The 16,897-nt window shown below is 59.9% G+C and overlaps 2 protein-coding genes across 10 annotated transcripts; one reads left to right on the top strand and one right to left on the bottom strand.

Annotated features, from left to right (window-relative positions):
• Nucleotides 1–4,277: 4,277 nt before the first annotated feature.
• LOC115634960 (zinc finger protein 2 homolog) lies at nt 4,278–8,865 on the bottom strand. Of its 9 annotated transcripts, XM_030533073.1 has the most exons (5): nt 8,795–8,846; nt 8,340–8,438; nt 8,003–8,112; nt 7,404–7,550; nt 4,278–6,671 (listed from the first exon to the last, which is right to left on the bottom strand). In XM_030533073.1, the coding sequence occupies exon 5, from the start codon at nt 6,658–6,660 to the stop codon at nt 4,360–4,362; it is 2,301 nt and encodes a 766-aa protein (XP_030388933.1). In that variant the 5' UTR covers nt 6,661–6,671; nt 7,404–7,550; nt 8,003–8,112; nt 8,340–8,438; nt 8,795–8,846; the 3' UTR covers nt 4,278–4,359. The 9 variants fall into 9 exon arrangements, with proteins under 9 accessions (XP_030388933.1, XP_030388934.1, XP_030388936.1 ...); XM_030533074.1 differs by lacking the exon at nt 8,340–8,438 and having other exon boundaries at nt 8,795–8,865; XM_030533076.1 differs by lacking the exon at nt 8,795–8,846 and having other exon boundaries at nt 4,278–6,674; nt 8,340–8,640.
• On the top strand, nt 8,720–16,439 carry LOC115635219 (zinc finger protein 497-like). Its single transcript, XM_030533596.1, has 5 exons — nt 8,720–9,172; nt 12,765–13,223; nt 14,059–14,115; nt 14,378–14,474; nt 15,096–16,439. Exons 1-5 carry the CDS (start codon nt 8,720–8,722, stop codon nt 16,112–16,114), a joined length of 2,085 nt encoding a protein of 694 aa, XP_030389456.1. The 3' UTR covers nt 16,115–16,439.
• The last annotated feature ends 458 nt before the right edge of the window (nt 16,440–16,897 follow it).

Genomic DNA, 16,897 nt, shown 5'->3' with positions numbered 1-16,897 from the left:
CTGGATTATTCCCAGGGCCCCATACTGCTCTTCCCAGGTGCCCTAAAGCGGAGATTCATTTTTGTGTACTATGCCTCAGTTTCCCCACATGGCCTGACCAGGAACAGCACCACGGAGGCTGGGATTTTCAGAGACCGTTGGGCTTTAGGTGAGTGACGCTGTCAGCTCCTTGGTGCGTGGCTGCTGAGGGCCTTGGAACACACTGTGCTAATGCTCGGTGTCCTCTTGGCTTGTCCAGCCTTTTTCCCTCTGGATTGGAATACTTTGTGCTCAGTGTCACCCCCACGTGGGTGGAAGGGGAATTACAGCTCTGGCAGCCCATTAAAGAACTTCCATTCTAACCCACCGGCATACACAAGAACTAGGAGTCACCCACTGACATTAATAGGCAGCAAGTTTCAAACAAACACTAATTATTCACACGTCTCATATGCAGCCTGTGGAACTCATTGCCAGGGGATGTTGTGAAGGCCTAAATATAGCTGGGTTAAAAAAAGAAGAGGCCCTATCCTCCATGAACTTACTTATCAATGACAATTAGCCACGGTGGTCAGGGATGCAACCCATTCTCAGTGTCCCTAAACCTCTGACTGCCAGTAGCTGGGACTGGGTGACAGGCGATGGATCACTCAATAACTGCCCTGTTCTGGTCATGCTTCCTGAAGCACCTGACACTGGCACCTCTCAGAAGACAGAATACTGGGCTAGAAGTCCCCTTCTTATGTCCTTATCCCCAGCTCTGGGGAGTGGGGTCTAGTAGTAAGAGCGGGGGGGGGGGGTCTGTGAGTAACTCCTGGGTTATGTTCTTAACAAGTGTCATGGGAGAGCTCAACTGAAAGCCAATGGCCCATTGGGTTTCACCACGATTGTGCGCTGTATGTACATCTCCCATGTGAGCAGACTGCACAGCTCAGCCCAGCTGGCTGACGGGCCCAGTAAAGGTGGGTTCCTCGCTGCCCTTGTGGGGCTGATACTGGGAACTGATTTGCATACTTGGGCCAACACTAATGACGCGCTGATGGACATTGAACAAGAAGTAGAGCCCAAGGGGTGGGAGTGGGGGAGATGCTGGTCACAGGGAAATGACAAAGGCCAGGTCTGGGCCGAGAGCTCAGCAGTAGGTTTGTTCCACTGGGGGAGTGGAGCAGATACAGACCTGTGAGCAGGTAACAAGTCACCCTGCAATTAGCGAAATGACTGACTGGCTCAGATTGCTGGGGGTATCCAGCAGCCACATGGTAAATCAGTAACAAACCCCAGCACACGCTAACGGGAGAGCTGGCTGCTCCACATACTCTCCCCATGCCATGCAGCGGCCAGGTCTCTGCTGGGGCCAGGCCGTTGTTACTCCTAGGGGGTCTCTCTCCCCCCAACAAAGTCCAGCCTACAATCCGTGCGCCTCTCAGCATAGTAGAAGTCCGGAGCTTGCCGCTGCCAGCCAGGCTCTCACTGGCTGGGGACTAGGCACTGAACAGGGGGAGGTATTTATGCCACGCAGATTTCGCTGCTGCTGCCACGGCCTTGGGTGGCTGCAACGTGCCAAAGCCCCAGTGCATGGGGAGAACTCCCAGCTGGCGTATTCCAGGAAGAGTGAGCATGTTATCGGCGGGCTCTTATCTCAGAAGCTTTCTATAGCTGGGCTGGCGTCCGGGTCAGCATTGCTGGGCTGGTACGACGACACTGGGCCAGGTTGTGCGCCCAAGTACGCAGCGTGAAGCTGCCACGCTGGCACGAGCAACGCCGTCTCCGTTCCGCTGGGCAGAGAGCCGCACGGGGCGACGCCGGGGAGGTCCCGGCTCTGCAAGCAACTCTGCCCTGGGCACTTGGCTAGTTAGCGCCCAGCTGGCAATGGGCACCTGCTAGGCAGTGGGTGCAGGGGGGGCGCTGGCACCCAGGCAGTCACAGCCAAAGCTGCTTCGAGAGCCCCTTCCCCTGAGTGCAGGGGCTGCAGGCTCCGCTAATAGCTGGTAGCGTCCTGTATTGTGGACAGCAGCTCCCCCCAGCCCGGCGAAGCCCAGCTTGACTGTTCCCAGTGCCCTAAACTCTGCACCGTTACTCAGATTTGGGTGCCTCATGGGGGGGGGGTGGGCTGGGACCCCAATTTAGGGTCTATTGACCAAGGGATCCCCAAGCTATAAAGGCCCCGGCTTTTCTCCAAGTTACGGGATTTTACCAGGGGGGGTTTGCCCAGACCTGGGGAGCAAACCACAGCACCGAGCCTGGCTGGACGTGGCACCCGCTGCCCCTCTGGGGGAGAGTGGTGAAAGTGAGTGGCAAGAGAGTTACACTATCCCCGTGGGCACACGCCCTAGTGCTCACGTGCCTTTACCAAGCAGGGGCGAGAGCATTATCCCCCTGCTACAGGTTGGGAAACTGAGGCAGGGAGCAGGGCAGCAATTTGTCCAAAGTGAGAGTGGGGGAGGGTGTCCCAGGGATATAGCAGCACATCACCCAGTGCCACTCACCGTGTGTTCAGTCTTGTAGGGCGCTATTTCTATATCCACATAGTTTAGCCCATGTGCCTCCCACACAGTCTAGACACACAGCAACCAGGAGGCCTGACTCCCAGCCCCACAGCCCCAGGGCTGGTTTTACGCCAATTCCACCAATTTCCCCGAATTGGGCCCCACACCTAAGAGGGCCCCGCACCCAGTGAGAATCCCTTCCCTGGCTAGAGGTGCCTTTTTAATTTTTACTCACCTGGCGGCGTGTCGGGTCTCCAGCGGCACTTCGGTGGCGGGTCCTTCACTTGCTCTGAGTCTTCGGCGGCACTTCGGTGGTGAGTCCTTCAGTGCCGCCAAAGATCTGGAGCGAGTGAAGGACCTGCCGCCAAAGACTCAGAGCACCGCCCGGTGAATACAAGCCCCACATGTTTTTTTACAGGTTTGTTTTGTTGTTGTTTTGGTTTGGGTTTTTTTTTTTTTAGTCATCCCTGTCGGGGCCCCGTCGAAACTGTTCGAATTGGGCCCCGCACTTCCTAAAGCCGGCCCTGCACAGCCCCATCACCAGCCCTACCCCTCCGAGAGCAGAACCCAGGAGTCCTGGCTCCCAAACTGCCCCTGCTCTAACCCACTAGCCCCCAGCCCCTCCTCGAGCCAGGGAGAGAACCCAGGAATCCTGATGCCCAACGATCAGTCAGAGACAAGGTTCGTGACATAGACCTGCTTCATTTAGTGTCTCCAACAGCCTCTGTATCACATGACATGCGCCTTTGGAAGGTACCGTTCCCCACGGACCCCACTCAGATGGAGCTGGCTGCCCACCCCCCTTACGGCCAAAAAGGCTGGAGCTCCACAGCACCTGCAGGGAGAAAGATGCCCTCAACCTGGCTCCAAGGTGGTTATAGCAGGGGGGATTGGAAGCCAGGATGCCTGGGTTCTATCCCAGGCTCTAGGAGAGGTTTGGGGTCTAGTGGGTTAGAAATGGGGGGACTGGGAGCCAGGACACCTGGGTTCTATCCCTGGCTTGGGGATGGGTGTGTGGTCTAGCGGGTTAGAGTGGGGGGGCTAGGAACCAGGACCCCTGGGTTCTATCCCAGGCTCGGGGAGGGGGGTGGGGTCTAGTGGGTTAGAGCAGGGGGGATTGGGAGCCAGGACTCCTGGGCTCTGGGAAGGGAGTGGGGTCTAGTGCAGGGGTGGGCAAACTTTTTGGCCCAGTGGCCACCTCTGTGTATGGAAATTGTATGGCAGGCCATGAATGCTCACAAAATTGGGGGTTGGGGTGCAGGAGCGCGTGAGGGTGCAGGCTCTGGGGAGGGGCCAGCAATGTGGAGTTCAGGGTCTGGGAGGGGGCTCCACGCTGGGGCAGGGGGTTGGGGTGGGGGGCACAGGCTCTAGGGTAGGGCTGGGTATGAAGGGTTGGGGGTACGGGAGGGTGCTGGGACTGAGGGGTTGGAGCATATGAGGGGTGCAGGGTCCAGGTAGCGCTTACCTCAAGCAGCTCCTGAAAGCAGCGGCAAGTCCCCTCTATGGCTCCTACATGGAGACGTGGCAGGTGGCTCTATACACTGCACCGTCCCTGCAGCTCCCATTGGCCTCTGTTCCCAGACAATGGGAGCTGCAGGGGCGGCACTTGGGGCAGGGGCAGCATGCAGAGCCCCTGGCTGCCCCTACATGTAGTAGCTGGATGGGAGACATTGGCTGCTTCAGGGAGCTGCGTGGAGACACAGCACACACAGAGCAGGGCAAACCCCCGACTCCACTCCCTGGCTGGAGTTCGAGGGCTGGATTAAAACACCTGAAGGGCCAGATGCGGCCACCAGGCTGTAGTTTGCCCACTCCTGGCCTAGTGGTCAGAGCAGGGGGGGCTGGGAGCCAGAAGTCCTAGGTTCTATCCCTGGCTCTAGGAGGGGCATGAGGTCTAATGGGTTGGGGGGGGGCGCTGGGAGCCAGGAGTCCGGGGCTCTGTCCTGGCTCCTATCCAGTGTGGAGTCTGGTGGGACACAGCTGCAGACTTGGGCAGGACGTTGTCCCCATGCTTGGCGAGGGGGGACGGGTTGGCATGGGCAGTGTGGCGCTGTCCGTGGCTTGGCTCGGCATGGATGGCCTGGTGTGTGATCAGCGCGTGGCTCTGGGCAAAGCGCTCCCCGCATCGGGCACACTCATAGGGGGTCTCGCTGTGCACCCGCAGGTGCTGCGCCAGCTCAGCACTCTCCCCAAATCTGCGGCCACAGCAGGAGCATTCGTGGGGCCGTTCAGCGTGGATGCGCCAGTGCCGAGCCAGCGTGGAGCTGCGACCAAAGTGCTTGCCGCAGCCGGTGCAGGCGAAGGGTTTGCCGGCCCCATGCCGGGTGCCCTGGTGGGCAGCCAGGGCTGCGGCCTCACTGAAGGCCTTACCGCAGTCAGTGCAGACGTGGGGATGCCGGGCATGGAGCCGCCGGTGCTGGAGGAGGTTAGCACGAAGGCTGAAGCCCCGGCCACAGTCCATGCAACAGTAGGGGCGCTCGCCGGAGTGCACAGCCCGGTGCCGGAGCAGCACCGCACTCTCCGCAAAGCGCCGGCCACAGTCCCCGCAGGCGAAGGGGCGCTCGCCCGTGTGGGTGCGCCGGTGTCGGGCCAACACCGAGCTCTGCCTGAAGCGCTTGCCGCACTCCGGGCAAGGAAAGGGGCGCTCCCCGGTGTGCACCCGCCGGTGAACCAGCAGGTGTGAGCGCTGGGCAAAGCCCTTCCCACAGTCTGGGCAGCCGTGGCGCTTCCCCAGGGGAGCCACCAGGGAGCCTGGGCTCCACCCCTTCAGCCCTTGGGACTCCTCCCCCTCCACAGGGATTCCCTGCTGGGTCACAGCCTCTGAGCTCCGCCCCTTCAACCCTTGGGACTCCTCCCCCTCCACAGGGATTCCCTGCTGGGTCACAGCCCCTGAGCTCCGCCCTTTTAGCCCTTGGGACTCCACCCCCTCCACAGGGATTCCCTGCTGAGTCACAGCCTCTGAGCTCCGCCCCTTTAGCCCTTGGGACTCCACCCCCTCCACAGGGATTCCCTGCTGAGTCACAGCCTCTGAGCTCCACCCCTTTAGCCCTTGGGACTCCTCCCACTCCACAGGGATTCCCTGCTGAGTCACAGCCTCTGAGCTCCGCCCCTTTAGCCCTTGGGACTCCTCCCCCTCCACAGCAATTCCCTGCTGCCTGAGAGTCTCTGCACTGGGCTCTCCCCCTGGGGTGGGGTTCCCCCGCAGCATGCTATGGGTGGCTAGGTGGCGGCCCAGGTTGGACCTGCGGCTAAAGTGGCGGCCGCACTGGGTGCACTGGTAGGGGCGCTCCCCGGTGTGCGTGCGCTGGTGGAGCAGGAGGCCGGGCCCGCGGCTGAACCGGCGCCCACACTGGCCGCACTGGTAGGGGCGCTCCCCGGTGTGGGTGCGCCGGTGCAGTGCCAGGTCGGGGCCACGGATGAAGCGCCGGCCGCAGTCAGGGCAGGGGAAGGGGCGCTCGCCCGTGTGGATGCGTTGGTGCAGCGCCAGGTCCGGGGCCCGCAGGAAGCGCTTGCCACAGTCGGGGCAGGGAAAAGGACGCTCGTCCGTGTGGATGCGCTGGTGCTGCACCAGGGAGGAGCCAGCGCTGAATCGCTTGCCGCAGTCAGGACAGGCAAAGGGGCGCTGCCCGGCGTGGGCCCGCTGGAACCGCAGGAACTCAGGGCTGCGGCTGTAGCTGCGCTCCGCTGGCGGGGTGGGGAGCCCCGCGGTGCCATGGAGGCGCCGGTGCTTGGCCAGGTGAGCACTCTGGCTGAAGCACCGGCCGCAGTCAGCACAGGTGAAGGGGCGCTCACCTGTGTGTACCCGCTGGTGGCGCAGCAGGTTGGAGCTGCGGCTGAACCGCCGCCCACAGCCGGAACAGCCAAACGGCTTCGCTACCGCACCTCTGCAGGGCATCCCCTGGTGGGTCAGCAGAGCCACACCATCCTCAAAGCTCTCTCCGCACTCGGCACAGATTGTTGGTCTCACCTCGAAGCGGCTGATGCCCCACTGTCCCTCAGTCTGCTTCTGGCTCCAGCAAGCGTTCCCCTGTGGCTCCACTGTCCCAGCCCCCTCCTGGCTCTCCGTCCCGATTCCATCCAGGCAGGGAGCCCTCTCCTCACTCTCACTCATGGCTCCATCTTTCTGGGGAATCCCCTCCTCGCTCTCTGGCCTGATCCTGTCCAGGTGGGGAGCCCCCTCCTCGCTCTCACTCATGGCTCCGTCGCCTGCTGGGACAGAGAGTAAATCCAGAGATTAATCCGTCCCTGTGCCAGAGAGAACGGGAACCTCAGGGGGTGGAAAGGGGCAGCGTCAGAGCAGCCTAATGGATAGGGACACTCACTCTGGGAGTCGTAGTCACCAGTAACTCTTGGAATGCCAGCACTGAGAGAAATGCAAAGGGCTGCAGGTCCTGATTCACTGCAGCTCATGGGATTCAGACACCCAGGCTAGACTGACAGCTGTTTGGACACCTAAAAAGCCAACAGGGGCCTAGTGGGTGCTTTTATCTACTTCTCAGGTGCCCAGATCTCTTTAGAATCTGGCCCTCAGTTCTTGTTGTTATACCAACCGGGAGACAGGCACATCCCAGCCCCTTCGGCCGCTCTGCGAATCCTCCTCACGTCTGCAATACCAACATCTTGGACACAGCCGAGTAGATCTCAGAGAACAGCAGCCAATGGGGGAACCCTCATGCAAGGAGGGATCTGTTCCTGGCACAATGCTGCTGAGGACCTTTACCAGGGATTCTGGAAGGAAATCTCAACTCCCAACTGGTAAAGCAAGCAGCTGGCACCCAAACCACCAGGGAGGAAGAAGGGCTCCTGATACTAAGGGACAGCATTGGCACAAAAACAAACGGGGATAAATGGCCAGGAGTAAATGCAAGCTGGAAGAAGAGGTTTCTAACCACCAGAGGAGGGTAAGGGGGGGCTGGAGCAGCGGGACAAACATCTTACCTAGTTTCCCAGTGCAGCTTGAGAACTGTCTGACCAGGATGGTTCGCTGGGGCTACAGAGCACTGCGCTGGGCAGCCGAGCACAGCCACAAGGAGATTTCTGGCAGCTCTTTGCTCTAGCAGGAAAGGGCAGAAGGAAGGGCCAAGGCTGGAAGGCGGAGAGACGAATTCAGGGTGGGAACAAGGATAGCTACCCCACAAAGCAGTCTGGCTGGCTTAAGAGTTTTACACCGCTGCCAGCACCACAGCAGCTGAGTATCCAAGAGCCAGTCCGGTTCCTCTCTCGAGGTGACAGAAAGCTCCGCTGGGGTGATCCAGCCAGAACTACAGCATGCAGCAGTGCCAGGGCCTGTAAATTCGGAGTGAGGTGCAGTTCTGCTCCAGCCCAGCTCCAGGTGAACACAAGCCCTAGGTGCACGTTTTTACCATGTCACCGTCTCAGAATCTCCTTCCACCGGGCACGAGGGGCAACAGAACAATCTCTCTCGAGCATCTAGGCACCTAGCGGGGCCGGTCTCCAGCCTCCCCTGGCTCTGACACTGACCCCTGCCCTCCAGAGCCCACAAAGCTCCTGCCAAAGGAGAGGAATGGGCTTCTCACCCACAGCAGCTGTGAACTTCGGCTCCCGCATGTCTTCCCGCACTGGGTCTCCGTACAGGGTCAGCTCTGCCTGGTAGATGCCCCCCGCCACCTCCCTGCGCGTCCAGGCTCTGAAACAAGACTCCCACACTCAGTCCTGGCTGCTCTCCCCCATTCTGCTCTGTTTGGTCACCACTTCCTCCAGCCCCCCACATCTCCTCCACCCCTGCTCCCATACAGAGAGACGGGCACTTCTGCAGATTCCCCACACACAGCATATTCACTGCCCCGCCCATGGGAACAGACCCCCACAACCCTGGAAAGCCCACCCCCAAGCCAGCTACACACATGGGGTCACCTGGGGGATGCACAAGCTGCTGCTCAGGACCTGCCAGGCCCAGTGAGAGCAGGGGCCCATCTAGCCTGGTATCGGGGCTGCGACGCTGGGCAGCGCCTGCTGCTTCAAAGGAAAGAACAAGAGCAGAGGCCAGTGAAGGAGGAGAAAACGGGCCCGTCCTGGGCCACCATTCCCTGCAGCATCCCCACCCCACAACTGTGCGGGGAGACCCACCCCCACCCCTCACTCCGGGGAAATCAAGACACATCATTGCACCGTCGGGCACGCGCACTTCCTCTGTGGCTGGGCCGGGATTTCTCACGCCCACACCCCTCACCCCACGCGCACACACGCACCATCGCTCCCTAGGCAGCCCCGAGCCCCGGCCACCCCGCGGGCAGATGGGCCCCCACGGCTCCCCGGGACCCGCCCCTCCCCGGGCACAGGGGCCCCGCCCCCGCAGCTCCCCCAGTTACCGGGACTCCTGCGCTGATGCCGCGTCCCCAGCGCTCGCCCCGCGGGGCCCCGGGCGCAGCCGGCTCGGTGGGCGCTGGGCGGGGCGGGACGTGGGGCACCGAGCGCCGCAGCTGCGCTCCGGAGCCAGCCCCCTCTGGCGGCGCCTGCTCCTGGCCGGGCTGCGAGCGGCGGCGGATCCTCCCCCCGCCCTGCCCATTGGGGGCTCTCGCCGGCGCTGCGGGACCTGGTGCCTTAGTTCTGCTTTGGCTCGGTCCGGTTTCCGCTGCCAGGCACCGGCTCCTCTGGCGTTCTCCGCTCCGGGGGATTCTGCCCTGGGCTGGGCCTTGGACACTGCGAGCGAGTCTCCGCTCTGGCTGCTTGGGGATGGGCTGAGCGGAGTGAGCTGTGCCCGCCTCTCCCCGGCAGGCTGGTCTCCAGGCCGCTCCAGTTATTGGTGTGGCTCTGCTCTGCGCCCTCCGCGTCCCTGTACAATGTGGCCACCAGAGCGGGGCGGCCCCATGCTCCAGTATCCATGTCAACCCAGTGAGCTATACAGACGTTCCTACTCACTGCCCCGTGTAGACATCCGCACCTCCCCTTAGCCTTTCTGCCACAGCATCACTCTGGGAGCTCAGGGCAAGTTTCTTGGGTTTGTGCCCCCTCAGGCCTTTCCAGGGCGCTGCTGTCCAGGACTCTGGCCCCCAGTCGGTAGGGCTTGCCGGGTTTTTTGGGCCTAGATGTGTCACATTTCGCTGGGCTGAAATAAAATGCCTTTTGTTTGAATTAGGCTATTTTCCCAAGCAGTCCAGATGGCTCTGTATCCTCTCCATGCTGATATTTGGGTTCTCTGCTGATTTTCTCAGTGGTGAATTTATACTGATTTCCACGCCACTGGAGATCATGGTGAGTTGCACCAGGGCTGGCATGATCCCCGCAGAACCTCACTAGAGACTACCACATTTTATGGAGCTTGTCCACGGATGCTCAGAGTTTGGTCTGTGTGCACATCCTGCATGTGTGCTTAGTTGATACCCTGCAATGCTAGCTTTCCATGCCAAACCGCTCAGAAAGAGCCCAGAGTCCAGTTGTGGAGCGTGTATTATTGCTAGTGTACAGGTGTGCGTTATTGCTAGTGTGTTTTGGTGTCCGCAGCACCTCAGGTCAGGGTATCACAGACATGCCCAGCCCCAGGGCTTGGGAGGGGGCAGGGAAGGCAGGAGCCATGCTGGGCACCTCGCTGCCCTGAGCAGGGGTGGGGTGGCTGCTGCATGGGGATCCCACAAGAGGGGCACCTGAACAGATACTGCTTCTGCACCTGGTTCAAACTCTGCCTGCGTTAGCGATGAGCATCTCAGGACTACATCTCCCAGCATGCACCATGCCCAAGAGGCCTCTCCCAGGTGCATCACTGCCGGTAGAGACGCATCTCCCGGCATGCCCTGGCCCAAGTGGGCGGTGAATCTCCGGGCACGCCCCGTGTCCCAGCGGAATCTCCCAGTATGCATCATGCTCAGTGAGAGATTCAACTCCCAGCAGGCCCTGTACCCAAGGGAATCTCCCACCATGCCCTGCGACACGTCCGGGAAGCAAGTCCCAGCATGCCGCTTGGCTGCTGTCCTGCCCATGCTGCTCAGAACTACCTCTCCCAGCATGCGCTGCTCCCAGTGCGGGGGGCTGCGGCCCCGCCAGGGGGAGAGGGCAGATGGCTCTCTTGCGGCGAGGCAGGGCACAGGGAGCTGGAAAGGCAACCTGGGCAAGCCCCAGCCCCCAAACACCAGCTCATTGTAAGGTCACATGTGAGGAGGTTTGCTGTCAGGGGTCTGAGCTGGAAGTCTGTGCCTGTCTGTGGCACATTGTCGCTTCCCCCTATAGCCCTGATCTGTGCTTGTGAGGAGAGACACAATCCCAGGACTCTGGGAGCTGGGGCTGGCTGTGAAACTCCACTGGAGTGGGCAGTGCAGAGGGAGGGGCTCCAGCCTCTGATTTCACTGGAGACTAGGCCTCTGACTCCCCCAGAACCCTGTGAGAGCCCGAGGGCTGACATCACACTGAGACCAGCTGCCACAGCAAACCTCTTTGACCCTATCCCCATACATCCTCCCTCTATCTATAAATCCATCCCCCTACACTCTTTGTTCTATCTAACCCTGTACACCCCTCTAGCTATATATTGTTAATATCTGTCACCTGTTAGTAAATATTCACTCTTTTAGTCCTTTTCGTTCTGTATATTTGATTCATCTATATATTAATTATTATTTAGAATCGCTAGAATATTAACAAAGAGTATATGTGAATTCTAGGGCCCAGAACACTGGTCCTTGACCAATAAGTAACCTTGATCAATAAGAATGGCCATCCTTGGTCAGACCGAAGGTCCATCTAACCCAGTATCCTGTCTTCCAACAGTGGCCAATGCCAGGTGCTTCAGACGGAAAGTGGAGCACAAGATCTGGTCCAAAATGTGAACCATCCCTGCCTATCCTGGCTAATAGTCATTGATAGACCTATCCTCTATGAATGTATCTAATTCTTTTTTGAACCCTGTTATAGTCTTGGCCTTCACAACATCCTCTGGCAAAGAGTTCCACAGACTGACTGTGCGTTGTGTGAACAAATACTTCCTTTGATTTGTTTTAAACCTCTTTCCTATTAATTTCCTTGGATGACCCCTAGTTCCTCTGTTATGAGAAGGAGTAAATAACACTTCCTTATTTCCTTTCTCCACACCAGTCATGATCTTATAGACCTCAATCATATCCCCCCTTAGTCATCTCTTTTCCAAGCTGAAAAGTCCCAGTCTTATTAATCTCTCCTCTTATGGAAGCTGTTCCATACCCCTCATCATTTTTGTTGCCCTTTTCTGAACCTTTTCCAATTCCAATATATCTTTTTTGAGATGTGGCGACAACATCTGCTCACAGTATTCAAGATGTGGGCATACCCTGGATTTATACAGAGGCAATATGATATTTTCTGTCTTATCGATCCCTTTCCTAATGCTTCCCAAAACTCTGTTCACTGTTTTGCCTGCCACTGCACATTGAGTGGATTCCTATTCAGGAATTCTGTGTGTTAGGCCATAGCTAACAATCTGTGGCTTCCCTGTGTCTATAAAACTCCAGCTAGTCCGAGGAACTATCCTCCTTCACATAGATATCGATACTGCTTACATAAGCATATATAAACCTGGGAAATTGATAAAGGAGGATTGTTCCAGCAGATGTTTTCTATTAGGGAATCAACAGGGAAGACTGATTATGGGGGAAGAAAGAGCCAGTGAACATTATTATCTTGAAAAATTATTAGTCCTCTTGGCTGTAAATAATCCTGCCTTCACCCATAAACCAGGTAAGATGAGCATGTATCGCTACGACATCACAATGTATGGTTCCTTTGGCACTGGCAAAGAGGGTCTTTATGACACTGGTGTTGGAACTGGGCTGGGGAATGAAACCAGGCATCCCTCCAGGTGCAGTGAAGGAGCCCTACCAGCTCTGGATCTGCCGTCACAGGGTGGTTAGCTGTGCAGTGCTGTACAGTACTACTCTCTGATGGAACCTGTGAGTAAATAATTCCAACTCCTCACTGTCATTCAACAAGTGGGAGTCAGCATTAACTCAGACACACACAGGGCCCACTCCAGCATTTTTGCCGCCCCAAACAGCAAAATAATATAAAATAAAATAAAAGCTGCAATTGGCAGCAGCTCTACCGCTGCCACATCATTCTTTGGCAGCAAATCCTTCGCTCCGAGAGGGACTGAGGGACACGCTGCCGAATTGCCGCCAAAGAGCCGTCCGTGCCCCACCTTGCTGTTGGCCGCACCAAGCACCTGCTTGCTATGCTGGTGCCTGGAGCCGGCCCTGGACATGCAGCACCCCGTGCTTGGAAACCTAGCACCAAACCCTGCTCATAACCAGCTGGGGCATCTGATCATGGAGGCATGGGGGTGCGGCAAAGCCTGACAAAACTCCTGTTTTCATTCAGCACCAGCAATTATTGAGCTGGATCATCTCCCCCACCAAGATCTGGGGAGGGGCCACGCAGCACCTGGTGTCATGGGGGCCCGAGATTTTGGTCAGCGTCTCCAGCAACTGGCACAATGGGGGAGAGATCTCAGTCTCGGGGTTCAGGCAGCAGCCGCCCACACGCCCCAGTCCCCCATGGATAGGACCCCGAATAGAGCCAGATTGCGACACAGCCGAGCCAGACCCTCTCGGGGGGGCTGGGCAGGGGGCAGCCATGGGCCGGGCCTGGCCGGCAGCAGAGCCGGTCCCCGCGGGCGGACCCCGCCAGGAGCAGGCGCCGCCAGAGGGGGCTGGCTCCGGAGCGCAGCTGCGGCGCTCGGTGCCCCACGTCCCGCCCCGCCCAGCGCGCACCGAGCCGGCTGCGCCCGGGGCCCCGCGGGGCGAGCGCCAGGGATGCAGCCCCAGCCCGGGGGCCCCGGTAACTGGGGGAGCTGCGGGGGGCGGGGCCCGGGATCGGGGCCGGGCTCCCTGCACCAGGCTGGGGGGTGGCTGCAGCCTCTGCTGGCAGAGAGGGGCTGGGGGCTGGGCACTGCCCTCTGTCTCCCCTCCCCCCCAGCAGTGGGGCCTCCCCGGATCCCGCCTGGGCACAGCCTCCCTGCCCCCCAGGGCCTGGCTCTCCCCAGGGCCAGGAGTGGTGCCAAGGGAGGCGCCTGTCTCCTTCCCCCTCCCCGCCCCAGCAGGACCCCACTCGCCCAGGCTGCCTGGCTTCCTGGATGGAAGAGCCCCGGGTCGCGGCCCCACAGGACTGAGAGAGAGGATGGGCAGATGCCTCTGGGTTAACTGGCTCCAGGGTGGTGCCCAAGTGCCATGAGATGATAACCTCAGAACTGACTGCCTGGGAGAGCAGCGGGCTTGGAGTCCCCCAATGCAGCCTGGCTGCCTTCCTAGAGGCCCCGTTCAGGTGTGTGGGATGTACCCCTCATGCACCGTCTGGGGGCTCCCACGGGCCAGGTCCCCCCGGCCCCAGTCCAAAAGCTGAAGGAAAAAGTAACATTGTTATGAAATACCCTAGGGTAAAACCAAAGCAACCTCTGGTCGAGAGTGAGGCCAGATGGGGCCATGGGACCAGCTCATCCGGCCTGGCACGTGGAGCAGAAAGGGGAGGTTTGGGCTGGCCTTAACTCCCTGGGGCTGGGCAGCTTCATTTCCCAGCCTGGGACAGTCCCCAGGGGCTCAGCTGCCAGTGTCCCTGCAGCCCTGGATGCTACTCACCTGGAGATTCCCCAGGCTCTGACACTGTTGTTTCTTGACAGGCATCTCCGAGCCTCTGTAGCATGGCCTGCCTTCGTGGCGCATCGGGGAGCAGCATGGTGAGTCCCTTCTCTTTGTGAATGTGTGGCACAGAGGCTGCTGGCTGGGAAGAGGGGCCCTGTCTCAGGCGGCCAAGGACGATCCGAGAGGCTCCCTCACTGGGGGGAGCTGGGGGCTGCGGAGCAATATGGTGGCAGCCTTTTACCAGAGACGCAGAATCTAGAACCGTTGGGTCTAGAGACACTGGGGCTTGGAAATGCGGCCGGGACCATGAGGATCCAGTTTAGACCTGACTTCTCCCATCTCCTTCCCCTGTCCCAGGCTGCCCTCAACTCCCAGATGGAGCGTGGGGAGGAGCTGCGGGTTCCGGATTCCCAGGGCCGTGAGGAAGAGGAGATGCCACTTGGTATGAGCCCAGGTGAGGAAGGGGTTAACGCAGCTCTGGCACAGAATGGCCCCAAAGCTGCTGCAAAGCTCCCAGCATGACCCATCTGTATTCACCTGGCCTGTGATACAGCCCCACTAGCCTAGGGGAACCCCCACTTCTCTGTGTTGTCTCTGGGGCTCAGCCAGGATATGGGGCAGAACTGGCTCCTCTGCCCTCCCCTGGGGCAGGTTTGGGGTGAGACCCTGGTTCCCAGCCCTACAAACAGGGGTTTATTAGTGACATGCACCCCCACCCGCAGGGTCCCTTTGCCCCAGTGCAGGGAGCTATTCACAGTCAACTTGTGGAACTCCTTACCTGAGGAGGTTGTGAAGGCTGGGACTATAACAATGTTTAAAAGGGAACTGGATAAATTCATGGTGGCTAAGTCCATAAATGGCTATTAGCCAGGAAGGGTAAAGAATGGTGTCCCTAGCCTCTGTTCATCAGAGGATGGCGATGGATGGCAGGAGAGAGATCACTTGATCATTGCCGGTTGGGTTCACTCCCTCTGGGGCACCTGGCATTGGCCACTGTCGGTAGACAGATACTGGGCTAGATGGACCTTTGGTCTGATCCGGTACAGAAGTTCTTATGTTCTTATCTGTGTCTCAGCAGATGACCAGGTGAGTGAGGAGGGGTCTGCCCAGGTGGACGGGGCACCCAAAGGAGCCCAGCTGAATATTTGCCGGCGCTCAGAGCGGGTCGGGAGCCTGCGCCGGTCAGAAAGGAGAAGTGGTGCTGGGCAGCAGCCAGAGACCCCCGCCAAGCCCATCCCCCAGCCCCGAGGATCTCAGCAGCGCTACGTGTGTGCTGAATGCGGCCGCGGCTTCACCGTGAGCGCCCGCCTGGTGAAGCACGAGCGGACGCACACCGGTGAGCGCCCCTTTGCCTGTGCCGAGTGCGGCAAGTGCTTCACCCAGAACGCCAACCTGGTGCAGCACCGCCGCACCCACACCGGTGAGCGCCCCTTCTGCTGCGGCGACTGTGACCGGCGCTTCAGCACCAAAGCCGACCTGGCCCGGCACCGCCAGTCCCACACCGGGGAGCGCCCCTTCCGCTGTGCCGAGTGCGGCCGGGGCTTCAGCCAGAGCTCCAACCTGCTGCGCCACCAGCGCTCCCACACCGGCGAGCGCCCCTTCGCCTGCCAGGACTGTGGGGCCGCCTTCGCCCGCAACGCCCACCTGGCGGCCCACTGCCGCACCCATACTGGCGAGCGCCCCTTCCGCTGCGGGCAGTGCCGGGAGCGCTTCGCCCAGGCCACCGCGCTGATCCAGCACCGCCGGCTGCACACAGGCGAGCGCCCCTTCGAGTGCTCCGACTGCGGCAAGGGCTTCACTCGGGCCGCCACCCTGCAGCATCACCAGCGCCTGCACGCCGGCCAGCGCCCCTTCCCCTGCCGGGACTGCGGGGCCACCTTCGCCGCCCACGCCACTCTCCGCCAGCACCGCCGCAGGCACTCCGGGGAGGCTCCCTTCCGCTGCGCTGAGTGCGGGCGCTGCTTCGCCGTCAGCTCCGCGCTGCTCCGGCACCAGCACGTCCACACTGGGGAGCGGCCCTTCACCTGCCACGAGTGTGGTGCCGGCTTCAGCCAGAGTTCGGCGCTCGTCCGCCACCAGAGACTCCACGACTAGTGCCTAGTGCTCCTGGGCCCGGCAGCAAGCCAGGGCATGACCCCTGGCAGGAGGGGGAGGCTCTGGGCCCTGGTGGGAGAAGGGTGCCACAGGGGGCCCCATGCGAGTGGATGAGGGGAAGGTGCTCTGCAGAGGTGGATTAATTCAGCTGGAATAAATGAGCCCACAGGGTCTGCGGTGTTAACGGGACCCCGTCGCTGCCCGGTGCTAAGCAGTCCCACTGAGTTTGGGGTTCCCGTCCAGAGACCCCGGCTTGCTGAGCCCATGGCTGATGTCCCAGCGAACATCTCCTTAGCCTTCGATTAAAGCTACCGAAGAGTGCTAACCAGTTGTAGCCTTTGAAACAAAGTATTCAGTCTGGCATCCACTGTGAACTGAAACCAAAAGGAAATGGGGTGACAACAGGTGCTCACGAGAATGGGGTGACAAGAGGTGCCCATGGGAATGAGGTGACAGCGGGTGCCCACAGGAATAGAGTGACACGAGGAGCCCGAGGGAATTGGGTGACAGTGGAAACCAAAGGGCATGGGGTGACAGTGGGGGCCTGGAGGAATGGGGTGATAGCAGGTTCCCAAGGAAATGGGGTCACAGCGCATACCCACAGGAATGGGGTGACAGGAGGAGCCCAAGGGAATTGTGTGACAGCGGGTGCTCATGAGAATGGGGTGCCAGGGGGAACCAAAGGAAATGGAGTGACAGCAGGAGCTCATGAGAATGGGGAACAGGAGGTGCCCAAGGGAAGTGGGGACAGTGGGTGCCTGAGGGAATGGAGTGACAGCAGGA

This window comes from Gopherus evgoodei, chromosome 14 (genome assembly GCF_007399415.2).
Source record: "Gopherus evgoodei ecotype Sinaloan lineage chromosome 14, rGopEvg1_v1.p, whole genome shotgun sequence".
NCBI lineage: Eukaryota > Metazoa > Chordata > Testudines > Testudinidae > Gopherus > Gopherus evgoodei.
Note: the sequence above shows the minus strand (reverse complement) of the source record. Positions and strands in the feature narration are given on the sequence as shown.